General features: G+C 37.7%; 1 protein-coding gene across 1 annotated transcript in view; it reads right to left on the bottom strand.

The window, feature by feature from the left end:
* Positions 1-342: 342 nt before the first annotated feature.
* The window catches only part of FAM184B (family with sequence similarity 184 member B), a 184,920-nt gene continuing 157,793 nt past the window's right edge, over positions 343-27,469 (bottom strand). Inside the window, exon 10 of the mRNA XM_053704104.1 lies at positions 343-1,306. Within this exon, the coding sequence (XP_053560079.1) occupies positions 1,216-1,306 (91 nt within the window). The 3' untranslated portion in view covers positions 343-1,215. The remainder of the gene's footprint in view (positions 1,307-27,469) is intronic.

Genomic DNA, 27,469 nt, shown 5'->3' with positions numbered 1-27,469 from the left:
TGTAAAATAAACATTAGTAAAATAGAAATACAGGAACCAATAACAATCATTAACTTATCTAATGATTTATCTACATAAATTCCCATAGACTTTAATAGCGGTTTTCTGTTGAAAACCATTATATATGTTATAAACAGGATTGTGATTGACCTCACTGATTTCATGGCCATATATATTTATATATATAAACCTTAGCAGTTAAGCTCTAGTTTACCCTTAGTGCTGCATATATTATCTTCCAATCGCTTCTCTTATACTATTTGTAAAACTTAATTGTTTGTAAGTTTGATGTTTATCTTCTAATATGTGATGCTTTATAACTTACAATAAATCAACAAAATATCATTTTGATAAATTTTATTAATTTCTTTAATCAGTATGTGCACCAGGCTGTTTTAGAGAGATATAATTATGAGCTAAATTTTATTTTGCCATTTGGATGTGATAGATTTTCAATTAATATGGAATGAAATGTTCACACATTGATTGCTACTGATCTGTCTACAGTGGCGGCTTCACTTTCTTCAATACATATGAGTTATATTTTAGTAGCTATATTAAAGGGATATAAAAGTGTAAAAATAAAATGCTGATATGCTAGAACATGTTACCATCGTAGTTTTGCTTGCATATAAATGTCTTTAACCTCTGCAAAAAAGGGTTAAACACATTTAAAATTAGTTCCAGTGCAGCAATGCAGTACTGGGAGCTAGCTGAACACATCTGTGAGCCAATGACAAGAGACAAATGTGTGCAGCTACCTATAATCAGCTAACTCCCAGTAGTGCATTGCTGCTGCAGAGGATATGTCCTTATGATTTTCAACAAAGAATACCAAAAGTAAATTTGATAAAAGAAGTGAATTTAAAAGTGTCTTAAAATGTCACGCTCTATGTAAATTGTGACAGTATATTTTAGACTTTCCTATCCCTTTAAGTCAATATGTTTTTCAAGCACCTGCTATACAAGAAATGGATATTTTATACAATAATTAATGGAAAACCTGCAGGATAGCTATAATAGAACTGTAATAAAAAAGATTTTTAATACCCAATGTACAGCACACTTCTTTACAAATAAGAAGCCTATTGATACATTCCAAAATATTAAGTAGAATACAGAAGATGTTAAAATAAAATGTCTTTTTTTTCTTTTTACAAAAACAAACCGCCTACAACAATGACATATTTACAGAATTGGGTTTAACTATTTCTCTTAGAATGAGAAATATTTTGTAAACCACTCTGGGTTCTTCGGCTCTTGATCTTTTGACTCCGCCTTCGAGGTTATATTCCCATTGTTTTTCCTGAAAAAGAAGGACATTTAACAAATTATTATCTTGATCCTTATAGGCTAAATCAGGAATGAAATCTTAAAACAATTTTAGCTTTGTGGATAACACTGATTATATGTATATACAATTTGTATTTTATTACAGCTAAATAAAAAAAAAATGTAGAGACAAGATTCCACCTTTATCAAGTTTCAATTGGCATTTACATTTAAACTAAAGTGAACACAATGTACGACATTTATGAAAATTAAACTAAAACATTTTTTTATTTCAATATAATGTGTCAGAAGTCCAGCATCCTGTTATAATGATGCGGACAACAGATAGTTAAAATGCAGCATTATTTAGAATATCAGTTTTGAAGCAGTGACATTTAAATGCTCTCTGCTAACAATACAAAAGATATTCTGAAAGTCAACAACAGCATTCTTGGGAGTAAAGGTATTAAATGTTGAGCGGACATGATTCGCTATAGCGAATCATGTCTGCACGACATTGCTAAATGCCAACAGCATATTGTCTAGTGAAATTCTTGTGCAATGCCCCCCCCCTCTCACTGCCAACTGGTTGCTAGCAGGGGCTGTCAATCATCCCAAACGTCTTGTATCAGGATGATTTCAATCCGCCATCTAAAAATCTTATGAAACGATGGGATTCCGAAGCAGCATCATAAATGGAGCCCTTGACCTCAACAATTTGACCACAACATCTTGTATGATGCATGATATTGACTGTTGCAACATTCTAATAGTAATCCTATACTAATTCTGCTTTGTTATAATTACTCTGACCAATAGAACTTGCTGCAATCGGTTTCTCTGCTGCAAGTGGGTTTCACTGTGTAAGTGTAGAGTTTGAGCACTAAGAGCCTGATAATCTAAAGCTCTCCTCTCAGGCGAGATGATCCATGAATTCTTCTCATCAGTACAGTGAGGTCCCTCAAATAAATTTACAAACACAAATTTTTACATTGAGAGATGTTTATCCCACTTTACAGGGTTCTGTATGTGAAGGAGAGACTCCTATATTAAAACATAAAACAAGGTCTAAAAAGCAAAATCTCAAAATTTTGTGTGATTTGTCTCCATAGCAGCAAGTTTTTGATCATCGGGCGCTAAAGGAGATTTAAATAGTTTGTTGCAGAAGAGGTTGCAAAGTTTTAAACTTTATATTTAACTGTTTTATTTAAACTGGTTTTTTATTACGTTTTGTTTTCCTCTTCAACCGTTTCCTGTTTTTTGTTCTCTCCTACCTTCCTTATTGTGTGTAATAAGGGGAAGTATTATTTTCACCTGTGTAAGTCCACTAACTGAACTCAACTAAAAAATTTGCGCAACCAGATTAGCTCTGGTATTACAAGTTGAAAGTAAAAAGTTAGCATGCGAGCGAAAGACTTGGGTGCGCTAACTTCAGGACTTCGAATATAGCAACCACGCTAACTCCCTTTCCCCATAGATTTGTAAGGGGCGGGCTAAAGAAATCCTTTTCCATTTATATATTTTATATATATATTAAACTTGAATGTCATTCATTTAAATGATGTATCTATGTATTTCTAATGGTATATAACTAAATCAGTATTTTCTGATATAACTAGAATAATAATTATTCTAAAAATTGAATCTTTATGTAGAAAACCTTGATTTAAATTGAGTCTTACTGCTAGTGATTTAAATAATGATTTGTAAGTTTAAACCGTTATAATCATGAGTGATAATTTCATTCAATGCAAATCTTGCCATATGTTTGCTTTGCTGGAGCAGCCACTACAGGGATCATATCTCTGTGGCAAGTGTGAGCATATTGTTTCACTAGAAGCTCATATTAGAGTACTGGAGGAATGAATTGCCACACTGAGTGATATTCAAACTCTTGAAAGGGAAATGGTTATGACTGACAAGGCTGTTCATGTTTCTAGTAATCGGGATAGAGTTAATTCAGAGGGGGATACTGAGGGAAGTAGCTGGGTCCCTGTTAGAAGGGGAGGTAAAATTAAGCGGAAGAGACAGGCCAGTTCTGAGCTGGTACACCTCAATAGATTTGCAAGATTGAGTGATGATGTTGGGGATATTGGTTCAGGTGTAGCAATGTTAGATTGGGCTGCAAACAGTCATCCAGTAACAGAAGAGGGGCATACAAGCCTGGGCCTAAGACAGATGTTGGTCATAGTAGACTCTTTTATAAGTAAGGTAGATAAGGTAATTTGTCATCTAGATTCCTTAAATAGAACAGTTTGCTGCCTTCCTGGGCCTCATGTTAGGCATATTGTAAAGAATATTGATACATTGTAATAGGGGTCTGGGTCTGATCCAGCAGTCATGGTGTATATTGGCACTAATGACAGTCAGCGGGAGATGGAGAGTACTAAAACATGACTTCAGGGAGTTAGGAATCAAGCTTAAAGCAATGACATCCAAGGTAGTATTTTATGAGATATTACCAGTGCCATGTGCTAACCCAGTGCGGTAGAAGGATCTGAGGACAGTTCATTCCTGGTTAAAAACACGGTGTAAAAATTAGTGCTTTGGCATTGTGGAGCACTGGGCGGAATTTTCACTTGGTGACAATCTGTACAGTAAGGATGGGTTGCATATGAATTATATGGGCGCAGGTGTGTTTGGGGATAATATGTTAGCATGTTTTCGAGAATCTTTTAAACTGGGGGGGGGGCTCAGTCAAAACAAAATAGATCTAACAGATTAGTCTGTGAATATGATACAGCTACAATATCTTATTAACACATTAGGATATTACACATTAGGATATTACACATTATAACACATTAGGCTATTTGGAGGGAAGAGCACCAAGTAGCAACAGAAAGCGCAAGAAAATAAATAGATGACAACAAATGCAAGAAGCATGACTGGTAATATGGGGGAGCTCTTAGCAGCAGAAGAGGAATTTGATTTGTTTGTTAGCATAACTGAAACCTGATGGGATGACTCACATGACTGGGCAGTTAATTTAGAGGGTTATACCTTATTTATGAGCGATAATGATAATAAAAGGGGAGTAGTAATTTGCGTGTATATTAAAAACGTGACCTTAAACCTGCAATAAGGGAGGATATTTATGATGATACAGGTGATAATGTAGAGAAGCTTGCAATATACCTAAAGGGGGTAGATTTTTAAAATGCTAAAAGCTAACTTTATGTCACTTAATGGAGAAGCCAAGTAGAAATAAAGCTATACTGGATTTAGTGCTATCAAATAATACAGAAATAATATCAAACACAGAAGTGAAAGAACATTTAGGTCACAGTGATCCTAACATGGTCACATTGGAAATAACCTTCCATAAGCAGTAGTAAATGGGTTCAACCAAAACTTTTAATTTTAAGAAAAGAAAATTAAATTATCTAAAAGGACATGAAACCCCAAAAATATATTTCATGATTTCCTTTGTTCTCTTAATGTTCTTTGCTGAAAAACATACCTAGGTAGTATTCGGAGCTGGGAGCTAGCTGCTGATTGGTGGCTGCACATATATACCTCAGGCTCTTATCATTGGCTTACCAATGTGTTCAGCTAGTCCCAAGTAGAACATTGCTGCTCCTTCAACAAAGGATACAAAGAGAATGAAGCAAAATATATAATAGAAGAAAAATTGGAAAGTTGTTTAAAATTGAATGCTCTATCTAAACCATGAAAAAGGATGTTTGAGTTTCATGTTCCTTTAAGGAAATTGTTAAATAGCCTACACTGGGACAAATTATTCTTAAATAAAAACAGAGGAAAATGGAGGACATTTAGAACTTTTCTAAATCAATATACACAGCAACACATACCACATATAAACGTAAAGAAATAAATCCAAGCCAATGTGGCTAAATACAAATGTGTTAAGAGAAAGCAGGAAAAAAAATGTAGGCCATTTAAATTGTTCAAAGAAAATAGTACAGACTCATCATTCAAGGAATGTAACAAATCATGCAAAAGAGCGATCAGATTAGCCACATTTGAAAATGAAAGAGTTATTGTAAAGGTTTCTCAAACAAACCCAAAAGGTTTTTTTAAGTATATAAATGGCAAAAAATGTAAGATGGAAAATATTAAATGTGAAAATGGTGGCATGATTAACAGTGACCAGGGGAAGGCTGAAATGCTAAACCATTTACTTTCTTTAGTATACACGAGAGAACCCAATGGGAGAGAAATTGAAACAAACTATAAGATACAATTAACTGGGTTATCTCTAAATGACATCAGGAAAAAATGGATAATATCAAGGTAAATAAAGCTCCAGGTCTAGATTGAATACACCCAAGGATTTTTAGGGAATTTAGCACTGTCATAGACAAACCTCTGCTAACAAGACTCATTACCCTTAGGCATAGTACCCCAGGATTGGTAAAAAGCTGATGTGGTTCCACTTTTTAAAAAAGGGAAGCAGGGCTGATCCAGGAAGCTATAGACTAGTAAACTTGACATAAGTAGTGGTGAAGATACTGGAATGGATTATAATGGATTATATTTAAGTGTAAATTCGGATTCAGAAGATTATGAGTTTAAATCAACATGGTTTTATGAGTAAAAGATCATGTCAAACAAATCTAATTAGATTCTATGAGGAGGTAAGTAAAATATAGATTAACCCCTTAGTGACCAGGCCACTTTTCAATTTGTTGACCATCTGGGACCAAGGCTATTTTTGAATTTCAAATGCTGGTATTTTAACACTTTCCATGCACTAATTAAACCACTAGTCTTTGTCAAACTTTTGGGTAGTCATTTTTTTTGTGTTATTTTTCACACACATTGTACTTTAGGCATGTATTTTCAGTTCCTGTTATGTGTTACTGCCAAAAACCACTTCAATATGTGTTCAACAATATCTCCTGAGTACAGTGATACCACCTATGTATAGGTGTGTCGGGTTCTCTGGGGGCTAAATGGCCTTATTTTTAGGTAGCGCATTCCAGTTTTTCAACTTGGAATTTTCACATCGGTCATCATGCACCCATGTCCTATTTGGGACATTTCTGAAGCTGGCCAATGGAATTTACCCCCATCAAACCATATATTTTTGAAAAGTAGACATACTAGGGTATTTCAAATGCTGGTATTTTAACACTTTCCATGCACTAATTCAACCACTAGTCTTTGTCAAACTTTTGGGTAGTCATTGTTTTGTGTTATTTTTCAGACACATTGTACTTTAGGCATGTATTTTCAGTACCTGTTATGTGTTACTGCCAAAAACCACCTCAATATGTGTTCAACAATATCTCCTGAGTAGAGTGATACCACCTATGTATAGGTGTGTCGGGTTCTCTGGGGGCTAAATGGCCTTATTTTTAGGTAGCACATTCCAGTTTTTCAACTTGGAATTTTCACATTGGTCATCATGCACCCATGTCCTATTTGGGACATTTCTGAAGCTGGCCAATGGAGTTTACCCCCATCAAACCATATATTTTTGAAAAGTAGACACCCTAGGGTATTTCAAATGCTGGTATTTTAACACTTTCCATGCACTAATTCAACCACTAGTCTTTGTCAAACTTTTGGGTAGTCATTTTTTTGTGTTATTTTTCACACACATTGTACTTTAGGCATGTATTTTCAGTTCCTGTTATGTGTTACTGCCAAAAACCACCTCAATATGTGTTCAACAACATCTCCCGAGTACAGTGATACCACCTATGTATAGGTGTGTCGGGTTCTCTGGGGGCTAAATGGCCTTATTTTTAGGTAGCGCATTCCAGTTTTTCAACTTGGAATTTTCACATCGGTCATCATGCACCCATGTCCTATTTGGGACATTTCTGAAGCTGGCCAATGGAATTTACCCCCATCAAACCATATATTTTTGAAAAGTAGACACACTAGGGTATTTCAAATGCTGGTATTTTAACACTTTCCATGCACTAATTCAACCACTAGTCTTTGTCAAACTTTTGGGTAGTCATTTTTTTGTGTTATTTTTCACACACATTGTACTTTAGGCATGGATTTTCAGTTCCTGTTATGTGTTACTGCCAAAAACCACCTCAATATGTGTTCAACAACATCTCCTGAGTACAGTGATACCACCTATGTATAGGTGTGTCGGGTTCTATGTGGGCTAAAAGCCTTATTTTTAGAGAGCGCATTCCAGTTTTTCAACTTGGAATTTTCACATCGGTCATCATACACCCATGTCCTATTTGGGACATTTCTGAAGCTGGCCAATGGAATTTACCCCCATCAAACCATATATTTTTGAAAAGTAGACACCCTAGAGTATTTCAAATGCTGGTATTTTAACACTTTCCATGCACTAATTCAACCACTAGTCTTTGTCAAACTTTTGGGTAGTCATTTTTTTGTGTTATTTTTCACACACATTGTACTTTAGGCATGTATTTTCAGTTCCTGTTATGTGTTACTGCCAAAAACCACCTCAATATGTGTTCAACAATATCTCCTGAGTACAGTGATACCACCTATGTATAGGTGTGTCGGGTTCTCTGGGGGCTAAATGGCCTTATATTTAGGTAGCGCATTCCAGTTTTTCAACTTGGAATTTTCACATCGGTCATCATGCACCCATGTCCTATTTGGGACATTTCTGAAGCTGGCCAATGGAATTTACCCCCATCAAACCATATATTTTTGAAAAGTAGACACCCTAGGGTATTTCAAATGCTGGTATTTTAACACTTTCCATGCACTAATTCAACCACTAGTCTTTGTCAAACCTTTGGGTAGTCATTTTTTTGTGTTATTTTTCACACACATTGTACTTTAGGCATGTATTTTCAGTTCCTGTTATGTGTTACTGCCAAAAACCACCTCAATATGTGTTCAACAATATCTCCTGAGTACAGTGATACCACCTATGTATAGGTGTGTCGGGTTCTCTGGGGGTTAAATGGCCTTATTTTTAGGTAGCACATTCCAGTTTTTCAACTTGGAATTTTCACATTGGTCATCATGCACCCATGTCCTATTTGGGACATTTCTGAAGCTGGCCAATGGAGTTTACCCCCATCAAACCATATATTTTTGAAAAGTAGACACCCTAGGGTATTTCAAATGCTGGTATTTTAACACTTTCCATGCACTAATTCAACCACTAGTCTTTGTCAAACTTTTGGGTAGTCATTTTTTTGTGTTATTTTTCACACACATTGTACTTTAGGCATGTATTTTCAGTTCCTGTTATGTGTTACTGCCAAAAACCACCTCAATATGTGTTCAACAACATCTCCCGAGTACAGTGATACCACCTATGTATAGGTGTGTTGGGTTCTCTGGGGGCAAAATGGCCTTATTTTTAGGTAGCGCATTCCAGTTTTTCAACTTGGAATTTTCACATCGGTCATCATGCACCCATGTCCTATTTGGGACATTTCTGAAGCTGGCCAATGGAATTTACCCCCATCAAACCAAATATTTTTGAAAAGTAGACACACTAGGGTATTTCAAATGCTGGTATTTTAACACTTTCCATGCACTAATTCAACCACTAGTCTTTGTCAAACTTTTGTGTAGTCATTTTTTTGTGTTATTTTTCACACACATTGTACTTTAGGCATGGATTTTCAGTTCCTGTTATGTGTTACTGCCAAAAACCACCTCAATATGTGTTCAACAACATCTCCTGAGTACAGTGATACCACCTATCTATAGGTGTGTTGGGTTCTCTGGGGGCTAAATGGCCTTATTTTTAGGTAGCGCATTCCAGTTTTTCAACTTGGAATTTTCACATCGGTCATCATGCACCCATGTCCTATTTGGGACATTTCTGAAGCTGGCCAATGGAATTTACCCCCATCAAACCATATATTTTTGAAAAGTAGACACCCTAGGGTTTTTCAAATGCTGATATTTTAACACTTTCCATGCACTAATTCAACCACCAGTCTTTGTCAAACTTTTGGGTAGTCATTTTTTTGTGTTATTTTTCACACACATTGTACTTTAGGCATGGATTTTCAGTTCCTGTTATGTGTTACTGCCAAAAACCACCTCAATATGTGTTCAACAACATCTCCTGAGTACAGTGATACCACCTATGTATAGGTGTGTCGGGTTCTCTGGGGGCTAAATGGCCTTATTTGTAGGTAGCGCATTCCAGTTTTTCAACTTGGAATTTTCACATTGGTCATCATGCACCCATGTCCTATTTGGGACATTTCTGAAGCTGGCCAATGGAATTTACCCCCATCAAACCATATATTTTTGAAAAGTAGACACCCTAGGGTTTTTCAAATGCTGATATTTTAACACTTTCCATGCACTAATTCAACCACCAGTCTTTGTCAAACTTTTAGGTAGTCATTTTTTTGTGTTATTTTTCACACACATTATACTTTAGGCATGGATTTTCAGTTCCTGTTATGTGTTACTGCCAAAAAACACCTCAATATGTGTTCAACAACATCTCCTGAGTACAGTGATACCACCTATGTATAGGTGTGTCGGGTTCTCTGGGGGCTAAATGGCCTTATTTGTAGGTAGCGCATTCCAGTTTTTCAACTTGGAATTTTCACATTGGTCATCATGCACCCATGTCCTATTTGGGACATTTCTGAAGCTGGCCAATGGAATTTACCCCCATCAAACCATATATTTTTGAAAAGTAGACACCCTAGGGTTTTTCAAATGCTGATATTTTAACACTTTCCATGCACTAATTCAACCACCAGTCTTTGTCAAACTTTTAGGTAGTCATTTTTTTGTGTTATTTTTCACACACATTATACTTTAGGCATGGATTTTCAGTTCCTGTTATGTGTTACTGCCAAAAAACACCTCAATATGTGTTCAACAACATCTCCTGAGTACAGTGATACCACCTATGTATAGGTGTGTCGGGTTCTCTGGGGGCTAAATGGCCTTATTTGTAGGTAGCGCATTCCAGTTTTTCAACTTGGAATTTTCACATTGGTCATCATGCACCCATGTCCTATTTGGGACATTTCTGAAGCTGGCCAATGGAATTTACCCCCATCAAACCATATATTTTTGAAAAGTAGACACCCTAGGGTTTTTCAAATGCTGATATTTTAACACTTTCCATGCACTAATTCAACCACCAGTCTTTGTCAAACTTTTGGGTAGTCATTTTTTTGTGTTATTTTTCACACACATTGTACTTTAGGCATGGATTTTCAGTTCCTGTTATGTGTTACTGCCAAAAACCACCTCAATATGTGTTCAACAACATCTCCTGAGTACAGTGATACCACCTATGTATAGGTGTGTCGTGTTCTCTGGGGGCTAAATGGCCTTATTTTTAGGTAGCGCATTCCAGTTTTTCAACTTGGAATTTTCACATCGGTCATCATGCACCCATGTCCTATTTGGGACATTTCTGAAGCTGGCCAATGGAATTTACCCCCATCAAACCATATATTTTTGAAAAGTAGACACCCTAGGGTTTTTCAAATGCTGATATTTTAACACTTTCCATGCACTAATTCAACCACCAGTCTTTGTCAAACTTTTGGGTAGTCATTTTTTTGTGTTATTTTTCACACACATTGTACTTTAGGCATGGATTTTCAGTTCCTGTTATGTGTTACTGCCAAAAACCACCTCAATATGTGTTCAACAACATCTCCTGAGTACAGTGATACCACCTATGTATAGGTGTGTCGGGTTCTCTGGGGGCTAAATGGCCTTATTTGTAGGTAGCGCATTCCAGTTTTTCAACTTGGAATTTTCACATTGGCCATCATGCACCCATGTCCTATTTGGGACATTTCTGAAGCTGGCCAATGGAATTTACCCCCATCAAACCATATATTTTTGAAAAGTAGACACCCTAGGGTTTTTCAAATGCTGATATTTTAACACTTTCCATGCACTAATTCAACCACCAGTCTTTGTCAAACTTTTAGGTAGTCATTTTTTTGTGTTATTTTTCACACACATTGTACTTTAGGCATGGATTTTCAGTTCCTGTTATGTGTTACTGCCAAAAACCACCTCAATATGTGTTCAACAACATCTCCTGAGTACAGTGATACCACCTATGTATAGGTGTGTTGGGTTCTCTGGGGGCTAAATGGCCTTATTTGTAGGTAGCGCATTCCAGTTTTTCAACTTGGAATTTTCCCATTGGTCATCATGCACCCATGTCCTATTTGGGACATTTCTGAAGCTGGCCAATGGAATTTACCCCCATCAAACCATATATTTTTGAAAAGTAGACACCCTAGGGTTTTTCAAATGCTGATATTTTAACACTTTACATGCACTAATTCAACCACCAGTCTTTGTCAAACTTTTGGGTAGTCATTTTTTTGTGTTATTTTTCACACACATTGTACTTTAGGCATGGATTTTCAGTTCCTGTTATGTGTTACTGCCAAAAAAACACCTCAATATGTGTTCAACAACATCTCCTGAGTACAGTGATACCACCTATGTATAGGTGTGTAGGGTTCTCTGGGGGCTAAATGGCCTTATTTGTAGGTAGCGCATTCCAGTTTTTCAACTTGGAATTTTCACATCGGTCATCATGCACCCATGTCCTATTTGGGACATTTCTGAAGCTGGCCAATGGAATTTACCCCCATCAAACCATATATTTTTGAAAAGTAGACACCCTAGGGTTTTTCAAATGCTGATATTTTAACACTTTCCATGCACTAATTCAACCACCAGTCTTTGTCAAACTTTTGGGTAGTCATTTTTTTGTGTTATTTTTCACACACATTGTACTTTAGGCATGGATTTTCAGTTCCTGTTATGTGTTACTGCCAAAAACCACCTCAATATGTGTTCAACAACATCTCCTGAGTACAGTGATACCACCTATGTATAGGTGTGTCGGGTTCTCTGGGGGCTAAATGGCCTTATTTGTAGGTAGCGCATTCCAGTTTTTCAACTTGGAATTTTCACATTGGTTATCATGCACCCATGTCCTATTTGGGACATTTCTGAAGCTGGCCAATGGAATTTACCCCCATCAAACCATATATTTTTGAAAAGTAGACACCCTAGGGTTTTTCAAATGCTGATATTTTAACACTTTCCATGCACTAATTCAACCACCAGTCTTTGTCAAACTTTTAGGTAGTCATTTTTTTGTGTTATTTTTCACACACATTGTATTTTAGGCATTTATTTTCAGTTCCTGTTATGTGTTACTGCCAAAAAACACCTCAATATGTGTTCAACAACATCTCCTGAGTACAGTGATACCACCTATGTATAGGTGTGTCGGGTTCTCTGGGGGCTAAATGGCCTTATTTGTAGGTAGCGCATTCCAGTTTTTCAACTTGGAATTTTCACATTGGTCATCATGCACCCATGTCCTATTTGGGACATTTCTGAAGCTGGCCAATGGAATTTACCCCCATCAAACCATATATTTTTGAAAAGTAGACACCCTAGGGTTTTTCAAATGCTGATATTTTAACACTTTCCATGCACTAATTCAACCACCAGTCTTTGTCAAACTTTTGGGTAGTCATTTTTTTGTGTTATTTTTCACACACATTGTACTTTAGGCATGGATTTTCAGTTCCTGTTATGTGTTACTACCAAAAACCACCTCAATATGTGTTCAACAACATCTCCTGAGTACAGTGATACCACCTATGTATAGGTGTGTCGTGTTCTCTGGGGGCTAAATGGCCTTATTTTTAGGTAGCGCGTTCCAGTTTTTCAACTTGGAATTTTCACATCGGTCATCATGCACCCATGTCCTATTTGGGACATTTCTGAAGCTGGCCAATGGAATTTACCCCCATCAAACCATATATTTTTGAAAAGTAGACACCCTAGGGTTTTTCAAATGCTGATATTTTAACACTTTCCATGCACTAATTCAACCACCAGTCTTTGTCAAACTTTTGGGTAGTCATTTTTTTGTGTTATTTTTCACACACATTGTACTTTAGGCATGGATTTTCAGTTCCTGTTATGTGTTACTGCCAAAAACCACCTCAATATGTGTTCAACAACATCTCCTGAGTACAGTGATACCACCTATGTATAGGTGTGTCGGGTTCTCTGGGGGCTAAATGGCCTTATTTGTAGGTAGCGCATTCCAGTTTTTCAACTTGGAATTTTCACATCGGTCATCATGCACCCATGTCCTATTTGGGACATTTCTGAAGCTGGCCAATGGAATTTACCCCCATCAAACCATATATTTTTGAAAAGTAGACACCCTAGGGTTTTTCAAATGCTGATATTTTAACACTTTCCATGCACTAATTCAACCACCAGTCTTTGTCAAACTTTTGGGTAGTCATTTTTTTGTGTTATTTTTCACACACATTGTACTTTAGGCATGGATTTTCAGTTCCTGTTATGTGTTACTGCCAAAAACCACCTCAATATGTGTTCAACAACATCTCCTGAGTACAGTGATACCACCTATGTATAGGTGTGTCGGGTTCTCTGGGGGCTAAATGGCCTTATTTGTAGGTAGCGCATTCCAGTTTTTCAACTTGGAATTTTCACATTGGTCATCATGCACCCATGTCCTATTTGGGACATTTCTGAAGCTGGCCAATGGAATTTACCCCCATCAAACCATATATTTTTGAAAAGTAGACACCCTAGGGTTTTTCAAATGCTGATATTTTAACACTTTCCATGCACTAATTCAACCACCAGTCTTTGTCAAACTTTTAGGTAGTCATTTTTTTGTGTTATTTTTCACACACATTGTACTTTAGGCATGGATTTTCAGTTCCTGTTATGTGTTACTGCCAAAAACCACCTCAATATGTGTTCAACAACATCTCCTGAGTACAGTGATACCACCTATGTATAGGTGTGTCGGGTTCTCTGGGGGCTAAATGGCCTTATTTTTAGGTAGCGCATTCCAGTTTTTCAACTTGGAATTTTCACATCGGTCATCATGCACCCATGTCCTATTTGGGACATTTCTGAAGCTGGCCAATGGAATTTACCCCCATCAAACCATATATTTTTGAAAAGTAGACACCCTAGGGTTTTTCAAATGCTGATATTTTAACACTTTCCATGCACTAATTCAACCACCAGTCTTTGTCAAACTTTTGGGTAGTCATTTTTTTGTGTTATTTTTCACACACATTGTACTTTAGGCATGGATTTTCAGTTCCTGTTATGTGTTACTGCCAAAAACCACCTCAATATGTGTTCAACAACATCTCCTGAGTACAGTGATACCACCTATGTATAGGTGTGTCGGGTTCTCTGGGGGCTAAATGGCCTTATTTGTAGGTAGCGCATTCCAGTTTTTCAACTTGGAATTTTCACATTGGCCATCATGCACCCATGTCCTATTTGGGACATTTCTGAAGCTGGCCAATGGAATTTACCCCCATCAAACCATATATTTTTGAAAAGTAGACACCCTAGGGTTTTTCAAATGCTGATATTTTAACACTTTCCATGCACTAATTCAACCACTAGTCTTTGTCAAACTTTTAGGTAGTCATTTTTTTGTGTTATTTTTCACACACATTGTACTTTAGGCATGGATTTTCAGTTCCTGTTATGTGTTACTGCCAAAAACCACCTCAATATGTGTTCAACAACATCTCCTGAGTACAGTGATACCACCTATGTATAGGTGTGTTGGGTTCTCTGGGGGCTAAATGGCCTTATTTGTAGGTAGCGCATTCCAGTTTTTCAACTTGGAATTTTCCCATTGGTCATCATGCACCCATGTCCTATTTGGGACATTTCTGAAGCTGGCCAATGGAATTTACCCCCATCAAACCATATATTTTTGAAAAGTAGACACCCTAGGGTTTTTCAAATGCTGATATTTTAACACTTTACATGCACTAATTCAACCACCAGTCTTTGTCAAACTTTTGGGTAGTCATTTTTTTGTGTTATTTTTCACACACATTGTACTTTAGGCATGGATTTTCAGTTCCTGTTATGTGTTACTGCCAAAAAAACACCTCAATATGTATTCAACAACATCTCCTGAGTACAGTGATACCACCTATGTATAGGTGTGTAGGGTTCTCTGGGGGCTAAATGGCCTTATTTGTAGGTAGCGCATTCCAGTTTTTCAACTTGGAATTTTCACATCGGTCATCATGCACCCATGTCCTATTTGGGACATTTCTGAAGCTGGCCAATGGAATTTACCCCCATCAAACCATATATTTTTGAAAAGTAGACACCCTAGGGTTTTTCAAATGCTGATATTTTAACACTTTCCATGCACTAATTCAACCACCAGTCTTTGTCAAACTTTTGGGTAGTCATTTTTTTGTGTTATTTTTCACACACATTGTACTTTAGGCATGGATTTTCAGTTCCTGTTATGTGTTACTGCCAAAAACCACCTCAATATGTGTTCAACAACATCTCCTGAGTACAGTGATACCACCTATGTATAGGTGTGTCGTGTTCTCTGGGGGCTAAATGGCCTTATTTTTAGGTAGCGCATTCCAGTTTTTCAACTTGGAATTTTCACATCGGTCATCATGCACCCATGTCCTATTTGGGACATTTCTGAAGCTGGCCAATGGAATTTACCCCCATCAAACCATATATTTTTGAAAAGTAGACACCCTAGGGTTTTTCAAATGCTGATATTTTAACACTTTCCATGCACTAATTCAACCACCAGTCTTTGTCAAACTTTTGGGTAGTCATTTTTTTGTGTTATTTTTCACACACATTGTACTTTAGGCATGGATTTTCAGTTCCTGTTATGTGTTACTGCCAAAAACCACCTCAATATGTGTTCAACAACATCTCCTGAGTACAGTGATACCACCTATGTATAGGTGTGTCGGGTTCTCTGGGGGCTAAATGGCCTTATTTGTAGGTAGCGCATTCCAGTTTTTCAACTTGGAATTTTCACATTGGCCATCATGCACCCATGTCCTATTTGGGACATTTCTGAAGCTGGCCAATGGAATTTACCCCCATCAAACCATATATTTTTGAAAAGTAGACACCCTAGGGTTTTTCAAATGCTGATATTTTAACACTTTCCATGCACTAATTCAACCACCAGTCTTTGTCAAACTTTTAGGTAGTCATTTTTTTGTGTTATTTTTCACACACATTGTACTTTAGGCATGGATTTTCAGTTCCTGTTATGTGTTACTGCCAAAAAAACACCTCAATATGTGTTCAACAACATCTCCTGAGTACAGTGATACCACCTATGTATAGGTGTGTAGGGTTCTCTGGGGGCTAAATGGCCTTATTTGTAGGTAGCGCATTCCAGTTTTTCAACTTGGAATTTTCACATCGGTCATCATGCACCCATGTCCTATTTGGGACATTTCTGAAGCTGGCCAATGGAATTTACCCCCATCAAACCATATATTTTTGAAAAGTAGACACCCTAGGGTTTTTCAAATGCTGATATTTTAACACTTTCCATGCACTAATTCAACCACCAGTCTTTGTCAAACTTTTGGGTAGTCATTTTTTTGTGTTATTTTTCACACACATTGTACTTTAGGCATGGATTTTCAGTTCCTGTTATGTGTTACTGCCAAAAACCACCTCAATATGTGTTCAACAACATCTCCTGAGTACAGTGATACCACCTATGTATAGGTGTGTCGTGTTCTCTGGGGGCTAAATGGCCTTATTTTTAGGTAGCGCATTCCAGTTTTTCAACTTGGAATTTTCACATCGGTCATCATGCACCCATGTCCTATTTGGGACATTTCTGAAGCTGGCCAATGGAATTTACCCCCATCAAACCATATATTTTTGAAAAGTAGACACCCTAGGGTTTTTCAAATGCTGATATTTTAACACTTTCCATGCACTAATTCAACCACCAGTCTTTGTCAAACTTTTGGGTAGTCATTTTTTTGTGTTATTTTTCACACACATTGTACTTTAGGCATGGATTTTCAGTTCCTGTTATGTGTTACTGCCAAAAACCACCTCAATATGTGTTCAACAACATCTCCTGAGTACAGTGATACCACCTATGTATAGGTGTGTCGGGTTCTCTGGGGGCTAAATGGCCTTATTTGTAGGTAGCGCATTCCAGTTTTTCAACTTGGAATTTTCACATTGGCCATCATGCACCCATGTCCTATTTGGGACATTTCTGAAGCTGGCCAATGGAATTTACCCCCATCAAACCATATATTTTTGAAAAGTAGACACCCTAGGGTTTTTCAAATGCTGATATTTTAACACTTTCCATGCACTAATTCAACCACCAGTCTTTGTCAAACTTTTAGGTAGTCATTTTTTTGTGTTATTTTTCACACACATTGTACTTTAGGCATGGATTTTCAGTTCCTGTTATGTGTTACTGCCAACAAACACCTCAATATGTGTTCAACAACATCTCCTGAGTACAGTGATACCACCTATGTATAGGTGTGTCGGGTTCTCTGGGGGCTAAATGGCCTTATTTGTAGGTAGCGCATTCCAGTTTTTCAACTTGGAATTTTCACATTGGTCATCATGCACCCATGTCCTATTTGGGACATTTCTGAAGCTGGCCAATGGAATTTACCCCCATCAAACCATATATTTTTGAAAAGTAGACACCCTAGGGTTTTTCAAATGCTGATATTTTAACACTTTCCATGCACTAATTCAACCACCAGTCTTTGTCAAACTTTTGGGTAGTCATTTTTTTGTGTTATTTTTCACACACATTGTAATTTAGGCATGGATTTTCAGTTCCTGTTATGTGTTACTGCCAAAAACCACCTCAATATGTGTTCAACAACATCTCCTGAGTACAGTGATACCACCTATGTATAGGTGTGTCGTGTTCTCTGGGGGCTAAATGGCCTTATTTTTAGGTAGCGCATTCCAGTTTTTCAACTTGGAATTTTCACATTGGTCATCATGCACCCATGTCCTATTTGGGACATTTCTGAAGCTGGCCTATGGAATTTACCCCCATCAAACCATATATTTTTGAAAAGTAGACACCCTAGGGTTTTTCAAATGCTGATATTTTAACACTTTCCATGCACTAATTCAACCACCAGTCTTTGTCAAACTTTTGGGTAGTCATTTTTTTGTGTTATTTTTCACACACATTGTACTTTAGGCATGGATTTTCAGTTCCTGTTATGTGTTACTGCCAAAAACCACCTCAATATGTGTTCAACAACATCTCCTGAGTACAGTGATACCACCTATGTATAGGTGTGTCGGGTTCTCTGGGGGCTAAATGGCCTTATTTGTAGGTAGCGCATTCCAGTTTTTCAACTTGGAATTTTCACATTGGTCATCATGCACCCATGTCCTATTTGGGACATTTCTGAAGCTGGCCAATGGAATTTACCCCCATCAAACCATATATTTTTGAAAAGTAGACACCCTAGGGTTTTTCAAATGCTGATATTTTAACACGTTCCATGCAGTAATTCAACCACCAGTCTTTGTCAAACTTTTAGGTAGTCATTTTTTTGTGTTATTTTTCACACACATTGTACTTTAGGCATGGATTTTCAGTTCCTGTTATGTGTTACTGCCAAAAACCACCTCAATATGTGTTCAACAACATCTCCTGAGTACAGTGATACCACCTATGTATAGGTGTGTCGGGTTCTCTGGGGGCTAAATGGCCTTATTTGTAGGTAGCGCATTCCAGTTTTTCAACTTGGAATTTTCACATTGGTCATCATGCACCCATGTCCTATTTGGGACATTTCTGAAGCTGGCCAATGGAATTTACCCCCATCAAACCATATATTTTTGAAAAGTAGACACCCTAGGGTTTTTCAAATGCTGATATTTTAACACGTTCCATGCAGTAATTCAACCACCAGTCTTTGTCAAACTTTTAGGTAGTCATTTTTTTGTGTTATTTTTCACACACATTGTACTTTAGGCATGGATTTTCAGTTCCTGTTATGTGTTACTGCCAAAAACCACCTCAATATGTGTTCAACAACATCTCCTGAGTACAGTGATACCACCTATGTATAGGTGTGTCGGGTTCTCTGGGGGCTAAATGGCCTTATTTGTAGGTAGCGCATTCCAGTTTTTCAACTTGGAATTTTCACATTGGTCATCATGCACCCATGTCCTATTTGGGACATTTCTGAAGCTGGCCAATGGAATTTACCCCCATCAAACCATATATTTTTGAAAAGTAGACACCCTAGGGTTTTTCAAATGCTGATATTTTAACACTTTCCATGCACTAATTCAACCACCAGTCTTTGTCAAACTTTTGGGTAGTCATTTTTTTGTGTTATTTTTCACACACATTGTACTTTAGGCATGGATTTTCAGTTCCTGTTATGTGTTACTGCCAAAAACCACCTCAATATGTGTTCAACAACATCTCCTGAGTACAGTGATACCACCTATGTATAGGTGTGTCGTGTTCTCTGGGGGCTAAATGGCCTTATTTTTAGGTAGCGCATTCCAGTTTTTTAACTTGGAATTTTCACATCGGTCATCATGCACCCATGTCCTATTTGGGACATTTCTGAAGCTGGCCAATGGAATTTACCCCCATCAAACCATATATTTTTGAAAAGTAGACACCCTAGGGTTTTTCAAATGCTGATATTTTAACACTTTCCATGCACTAATTCAACCACCAGTCTTTGTCAAACTTTTAGGTAGTCATTTGTTTGTGTTATTTTTCACACACATTGTACTTTAGGCATGGATTTTCAGTTCCTGTTATGTGTTACTGCCAAAAAACACCTCAATATGTGTTCAACAACATCTCCTGAGTACAGTGATACCACCTATGTATAGGTGTGTCGGGTTCTCTGGGGGCTAAATGGCCTTATTTGTAGGTAGCGCATTCCAGTTTTTCAACTTGGAATTTTCACATTGGTCATCATGCACCCATGTCCTATTTGGGACATTTCTGAAGCTGGCCAATGGAATTTACCCCCATCAAACCATATATTTTTGAAAAGTAGACACCCTAGGGTTTTTCAAATGCTGATATTTTAACACTTTCCATGCACTAATTCAACCACCAGTCTTTGTCAAACTTTTGGGTAGTCATTTTTTTGTGTTATTTTTCACACACATTGTACTTTAGGCATGGATTTTCAGTTCCTGTTATGTGTTACTGCCAAAAACCACCTCAATATGTGTTCAACAACATCTCCTGAGTACAGTGATACCACCTATGTATAGGTGTGTCGTGTTCTCTGGGGGCTAAATGGCCTTATTTTTAGGTAGCGCATTCCAGTTTTTCAACTTGGAATTTTCACATTGGTCATCATGCACCCATGTCCTATTTGGGACATTTCTGAAGCTGGCCTATGGAATTTACCCCCATCAAACCATATATTTTTGAAAAGTAGACACCCTAGGGTTTTTCAAATGCTGATATTTTAACACTTTCCATGCACTAATTCAACCACCAGTCTTTGTCAAACTTTTGGGTAGTCATTTTTTTGTGTTATTTTTCACACACATTGTACTTTAGGCATGGATTTTCAGTTCCTGTTATGTGTTACTGCCAAAAACCACCTCAATATGTGTTCAACAACATCTCCTGAGTACAGTGATACCACCTATGTATAGGTGTGTCGGGTTCTCTGGGGGCTAAATGGCCTTATTTGTAGGTAGCGCATTCCAGTTTTTCAACTTGGAATTTTCACATTGGTCATCATGCACCCATGTCCTATTTGGGACATTTCTGAAGCTGGCCAATGGAATTTACCCCCATCAAACCATATATTTTTGAAAAGTAGACACCTGTCAGGGTTACTGCTTGCTAATGATCTGTCCCTTTAAGAGCCTCCTATATCAAGCACTTCCCCCCAGCATTCATTGCTGGTTAATTGAGAAAGGATTCACAGCACAAGCGTTACACTGAGAGTTTTCCTCACTCTCCAACAGCCTCATAAATTCTTATTTGAAGAGTTACTGATAACATCTCTTATTTTTCATTCCTACATCTAGCAGCTCTTCTACTCAATTCAACACTGGAAGATATTTCATACTATAAGGAAATCAAACTAACTCGACATCAAACCCTGAAGCATTTACAAGGTAACAGGATTCAAGCAGCTTCATACACAGCACAGCAAGTAGCGGTGACGTCATCAGCTGCAGCCGCAACCGCTCTCCCTCTGAGTACCACGCTGCTGTTCATAACAAACGGACAAGTAACAATTCCTGTGTTCTCAGGTCAGACCTAATTATTTTATTATTAATCGTTATCCTTACTTAATTTGATGAACTTTACCTGCCTAATTAAGGAATACTATATTTTACGTTACTGCTTAATTTGAACTGTTTGCATTATCAAATGCCCTGAAAGTAATACAGTTTATGAAGTTAATAAACTGTCACTTATTGGGCAAATAGTAATACATTATATGAAGCACTGACAACGAATTCATCAAGCTTCTTTTATGTTACAAACCTACTTTTGAGGCAATTGTTGGTTCTTATTTATAAAACAAAATTAAATGCTTGTTCAAATTGCTACAAATACAGACTATTACAGAATTAACCAGCCATAAGGAAGAAAGGATTTAGTGTTTGTGTACACAGAATTATCCTATACTAAACATATACTTTCAACAGCAATTATGGAACAAGATCTTTTAAGTGATAAAGTTCAAGTCCTGTCAGACAGATTAGAAGCTCTATCAGGTTCTTTCCATGAATTACAAGTGGAAAATCAGGCTTTGAAGGCCTGCTTAAGAGAGACTCTGGCACCTAAACCTGCAAGTGCAGATTCTATCCCTGAACCTATGGTCTCCCCCCCAGAAAAATTCTCTGGTGACCGTTCAAGATTCAGAGAGTTTAAAAACTCCTGCTTGTTGCTTTTTCAATTAAAGCCACGTACTTATCCCACAGAAAGATCAAGAGTGCTCACTGTGATATCATATTTGAGGGGGGAACCTAGGGCTTGGGCTGACTCTTTTTTTGAAAATGATGATGCAATACTGGGATCTCTAGATGAATTCTTTGATCAAATGTCAGCATTATATGATGACCCTTTCAAACAGGTCACAGCTGAAAACTTACTTAGATCTTTAAAACAAAGAAAGAACCCAGTGGAGTCTTACATCACACAATTTAAAATTTCTGCCCATGATTCGGGATGGAATGAGGTCTCCCTTAAAACTCAATATCGTTTAGGATTGTCTGAGGATATAAAGGATGAACTTTCACGCACAGGTATTCCAGATTCATTGGAAGATTTCTTTTCTCTCACTATTAACATAGATAGACGGCTTAGGGAACGCCGCTCTGAAAAGGCTAGCGGTACAAAAAGCTTTCTCTCCACACCTGTTTATCAAACTAAGGAATCACCACAACCTATGGACATAGGCTTTATAAAGGGTCCCCTCTCCTCTCAGGAAAAGACTAGGAGGAAGTTGCATAGTTTGTGCATGTATTGTGCCTGCCCTACACATGAAGTAAAGGACTGCCCAGTTCTGGCTAGGAATAAGAAGGGTAGGTTGCCTAACATCTCTGAATCCCTGTTGATGAAAACCATTAAACCATCATATTTAACTATCCCTATTATTTTACAGTGGGATCAAATCAGGATAACAACTGAAGCTATCCTGGACACCGGCTCATGTAGAAATTTTGTTGATTTTTCTTTTGTGAAACAGAATAAAATACCTCTGGTCTCTAAGAAAACTCCAGTCTCTGTGAAGGTCATTGATGGTTCTTTTTTAAAATCAGGTCCTGTCACACACCAAACTACACCATTACAGGTAATATCTTGCACACACATCACAGAAACACTCACTTTCGATGTCATATCTTCACCAATGTTTAATGTAATCCTTGGTATAAATTGGTTTTGTAAACACAAACCAACTATAAACTGGAATGACCTCAGTTTATCTTTTCCTCATCTCACTCAAAATAGTGAGACATCATCAGATTTAATTATGCTACAGGTTGAGGATAATATTTTACCCAAACAATATGCAGACTTCTCAGATGTTTTTAATAAAAAAGAAGCTGAATGTTTGCCCCCTCATAGGGATTACGATTGTCCTATTGATTTACTCCCAGGAGTTTCAATTCCCTATGGACATATCTACCCCCTTTCTAAACCAGAACTAGAACACCTTAAAAATTATATCGATGAGAACCTCCGAAAAGGTTTTATAAGACCTAGTACCTCTCCTGCAGGTGCAGGCATATTTTTTGTTACCAATAAAGATGGCACGTTAAGACCAATTATTGATTACAGGGAATTGAACAGGCGTACCAGAAAAAACAGGTACCCCCTACCTTTAATCCCTGAATTAATTGAAAGATTAAGGGGGGCCTCAATTTTCACTAAATTGGATCTTCGAGGTGCCTATAATCTTATACGAATGAGAGCTGGCGACGAATGGCTCACTGCTTTTCGGACTAGATATGGGCTATTCGAATATACAGTGATGCCATTCGGTCTGTGCAATGCCCCAGCAACATTCCAATGCTTAATCAATGATCTTTTCAGAGATATTTTGGATGTATATGTTGTTGTCTATTTGGACGATATTCTAGTTTACTCACAAAATTTAGATCAACATAGAATGCATGTTAGAGAGGTTCTCACTAGGTTACGAAAAAATAACCTATACGCTAAACTAGAAAAATGTATATTTGAATCAAATAATATCTCTTTTCTGGGTTATAACATCTCTCCTGAAGGAATCAAGATGCAAGATGACAAGGTTCAGGCCATTCATAATTGGCCAACTCCTCAATGTAAGAAAGATGTTCAACGTTTCCTTGGCTTCTCAAATTATTATAGGAAATTCATTCCTGGATTTGCTGCTATTACCAAACCTCTTACTGAACTCACCAAATTGAATCATCCTTTCAGGTGGACAAGCCATACTCAACAGGTATTTGACCTTTTAAAAAATAAATTCACTACAGCACCCATTCTCCAATACCCGGATTTAGAAAAGCAATTCATCCTGGAAGTTGACGCTTCTGAGTTCGCAATAGGGGCAATCCTCTCTCAAAGGAAATCATTCAAAGAACCCTTACATCCGGTCGCATTCTTCTCTAGATTGATGCAACCAGCAGAGTTAAATTATCCAGTTGGCGAGAAAGAATTACTTGCAATAAAGTGTTCCTTCGATCACTGGAGGCACTTGCTTGAGGGTGCAACACAACCAACTGTCATATATACTGACCACAAAAATCTGCAATATCTTCAGTCTAATCGAACTCTATCCTCCAGACAATTACGCTGGAGTCTTTACTTCTCTCGTTTCCATTACATCATTACCTACAGGCCTGGTACAAAAAATGGCAAGGCTGACGCCCTCTCTAGACAAGGTCCTAAACCTATAATACCATGCATTCCTACTACTATTGTTCCTAAGGACTCTATCATTGGTGTTATAACAAGTCTAACTACAGTGATAAAAGATGCTACTGCTATTGATCCATCAGTACCTCATACAGATCTTACTTACAATTCTGATGGCTTACTCTATAAGGACCGGAAGCTATACATACCTCCAAATCTTAGATCTTCAATCTTGAAAACAGTTCATGAGTCCCCCCTTGCTGGACACATGGGAAGGGATAAAACTTTGGATTTACTTAAGAGATCTTTTTGGTGGCCTACTCTTAACCTCGATCTCAAAGAATATATTTCTAAATGTGTTATATGTGCAACCTCCAAACCTTCTAAACAACTCCCTGTGGGTCTTTTACAGCCTTTACCTGTACCTCAAGTACCCTGGGAGGCGGTATCCCTGGACTTTATCGTGGACTTACCTGTCTCTAACAAATATACCACTATAATGGTTGTCACCGATCTATTCTCAAAGATGGCACATTTCATACCGGTTACCTCCCTACCCACTTCCAAGTTCACCAGTGAATTGTTCATTCAAAACATTGTAAGACTGCATGGAATACCTAAAACTATCCTTAGTGACCGTGGAACCCAATTCACATCTAAGTTCTGGAGAAATTTGTGTGCTGCTCTGCATATAGAACAAAAACTCACCACTGCTTACCATCCTCAGACGAATGGGCAGACGGAGAGGGTGAACCAGTGGCTAGAGCAATACCTACGTTGTTTCTGCTCTCACCAACAAGATTCTTGGGCCACCTACTTGCCCCTAGCAGAATTTGCCTATAATAATAATAAGAGTTCTACAACTGGCACATCACCATTTTTTATAAATTATGGTTTACATCCAAATTTCACACTACTTCCGAAGATTGACACCCCATGTCCTCAGGTGAATGATCTGGTTAATGACATTTCTGCTAACTTTTCTTCAATTCGTGAACATATTCTTCAGGCACAGGCATCACAACGCAGGTACTACGATCTTCGCCACAGACCTAGTCCTCAATATTCCGTAGGACAACAAGTATGGCTCTCCACTAAGAACCTCAAGATACCTTATCCTTGTAGGAAACTAGGTAAACTCTTTTTGGTTCCTTACCCTATCGTCAGGGTAAATGGTCCAACAACAGTTACACTCCAACTACCATCAACTTTTAAGATACATCCAACTTTCCATGTGTCTCTTATCAAACCTTGCAACCTACCCATAACAAATATTACATCAGAAGACCCAATACCTTCTGCTAATCTTGATTTCCAGTATGAGGTTCATAGCATTCTGGATTCTAGACTACGTCGTGGGAATCTTTTCTATTTGGTTCATTGGAAAGGTTTTGGCCATGAGGATGATTCCTGGGAGCCTGCCTCGAACATATCTGCTCCACGTCTGATTTCCCTCTTCCATAGACGTAACCCTGATCGTCCTAGGCCTTGAACCTCGCTGTGGTTCTTTTTGTGGGGGGCTCTGTCAGGGTTACTGCTTGCTAATGATCTGTCCCTTTAAGAGCCTCCTATATCAAGCACTTCCCCCCAGCATTCATTGCTGGTTAATTGAGAAAGGATTCACAGCACAAGCGTTACACTGAGAGTTTTCCTCACTCTCCAACAGCCTCATAAATTCTTATTTGAAGAGTTACTGATAACATCTCTTATTTTTCATTCCTACATCTAGCAGCTCTTCTACTCAATTCAACACTGGAAGATATTTCATACTATAAGGAAATCAAACTAACTCGACATCAAACCCTGAAGCATTTACAAGGTAACAGGATTCAAGCAGCTTCATACACAGCACAGCAAGTAGCGGTGACGTCATCAGCTGCAGCCGCAACCGCTCTCCCTCTGAGTACCACGCTGCTGTTCATAACAAACGGACAAGTAACAATTCCTGTGTTCTCAGGTCAGACCTAATTATTTTATTATTAATCGTTATCCTTACTTAATTTGATGAACTTTACCTGCCTAATTAAGGAATACTATATTTTACGTTACTGCTTAATTTGAACTGTTTGCATTATCAAATGCCCTGAAAGTAATACAGTTTATGAAGTTAATAAACTGTCACTTATTGGGCAAATAGTAATACATTATATGAAGCACTGACAACGAATTCATCAAGCTTCTTTTATGTTACAAACCTACTTTTGAGGCAATTGTTGGTTCTTATTTATAAAACAAAATTAAATGCTTGTTCAAATTGCTACAAATACAGACTATTACAACACCCTAGGGTTTTTCAAATGCTGATATTTTAACACGTTCCATGCACTAATTCAACCACCAGTCTTTGTCAAACTTTTAGGTAGTCATTTTTTTGTGTTATTTTTCACACACATTGTACTTTAGGCATGGATTTTCAGTTCCTGTTATGTGTTACTGCCAAAAACCACCTCAATATGTGTTCAACAACATCTCCTGAGTACAGTGATACCACCTATGTATAGGTGTGTCGGGTTCTCTGGGGGCTAAATGGCCTTATTTGTAGGTAGCGCATTCCAGTTTTTCAACTTGGAATTTTCACATTGGTCATCATGCACCCATGTCCTATTTGGGACATTTCTGAAGCTGGCCAATGGAATTTACCCCCATCAAACTATATATTTTTGAAAAGTAGACACCCTAGGGTTTTTCAAATGCTGATATTTTAACACTTTCCATGCACTAATTCAACCACCAGTCTTTGTCAAACTTTTGGGTAGTCATTTTTTTGTGTTATTTTTCACACACATTGTACTTTAGGCATGGATTTTCAGTTCCTGTTATGTGTTACTGCCAAAAACCACCTCAATATGTGTTCAACAACATCTCCTGAGTACAGTGATACCACCTATGTATAGGTGTGTCGTGTTCTCTGGGGGCTAAATGGCCTTATTTTTAGGTAGCGCATTCCAGTTTTTTAACTTGGAATTTTCACATCGGTCATCATGCACCCATGTCCTATTTGGGACATTTCTGAAGCTGGCCAATGGAATTTACCCACATCAAACCATATAT

The sequence above is a fragment of the Bombina bombina genome, chromosome 2 (assembly GCF_027579735.1).
Source record: "Bombina bombina isolate aBomBom1 chromosome 2, aBomBom1.pri, whole genome shotgun sequence".
Lineage (NCBI taxonomy): Eukaryota > Metazoa > Chordata > Amphibia > Anura > Bombinatoridae > Bombina > Bombina bombina.
This window is presented reverse-complemented; position numbering and strand designations above follow the sequence as displayed.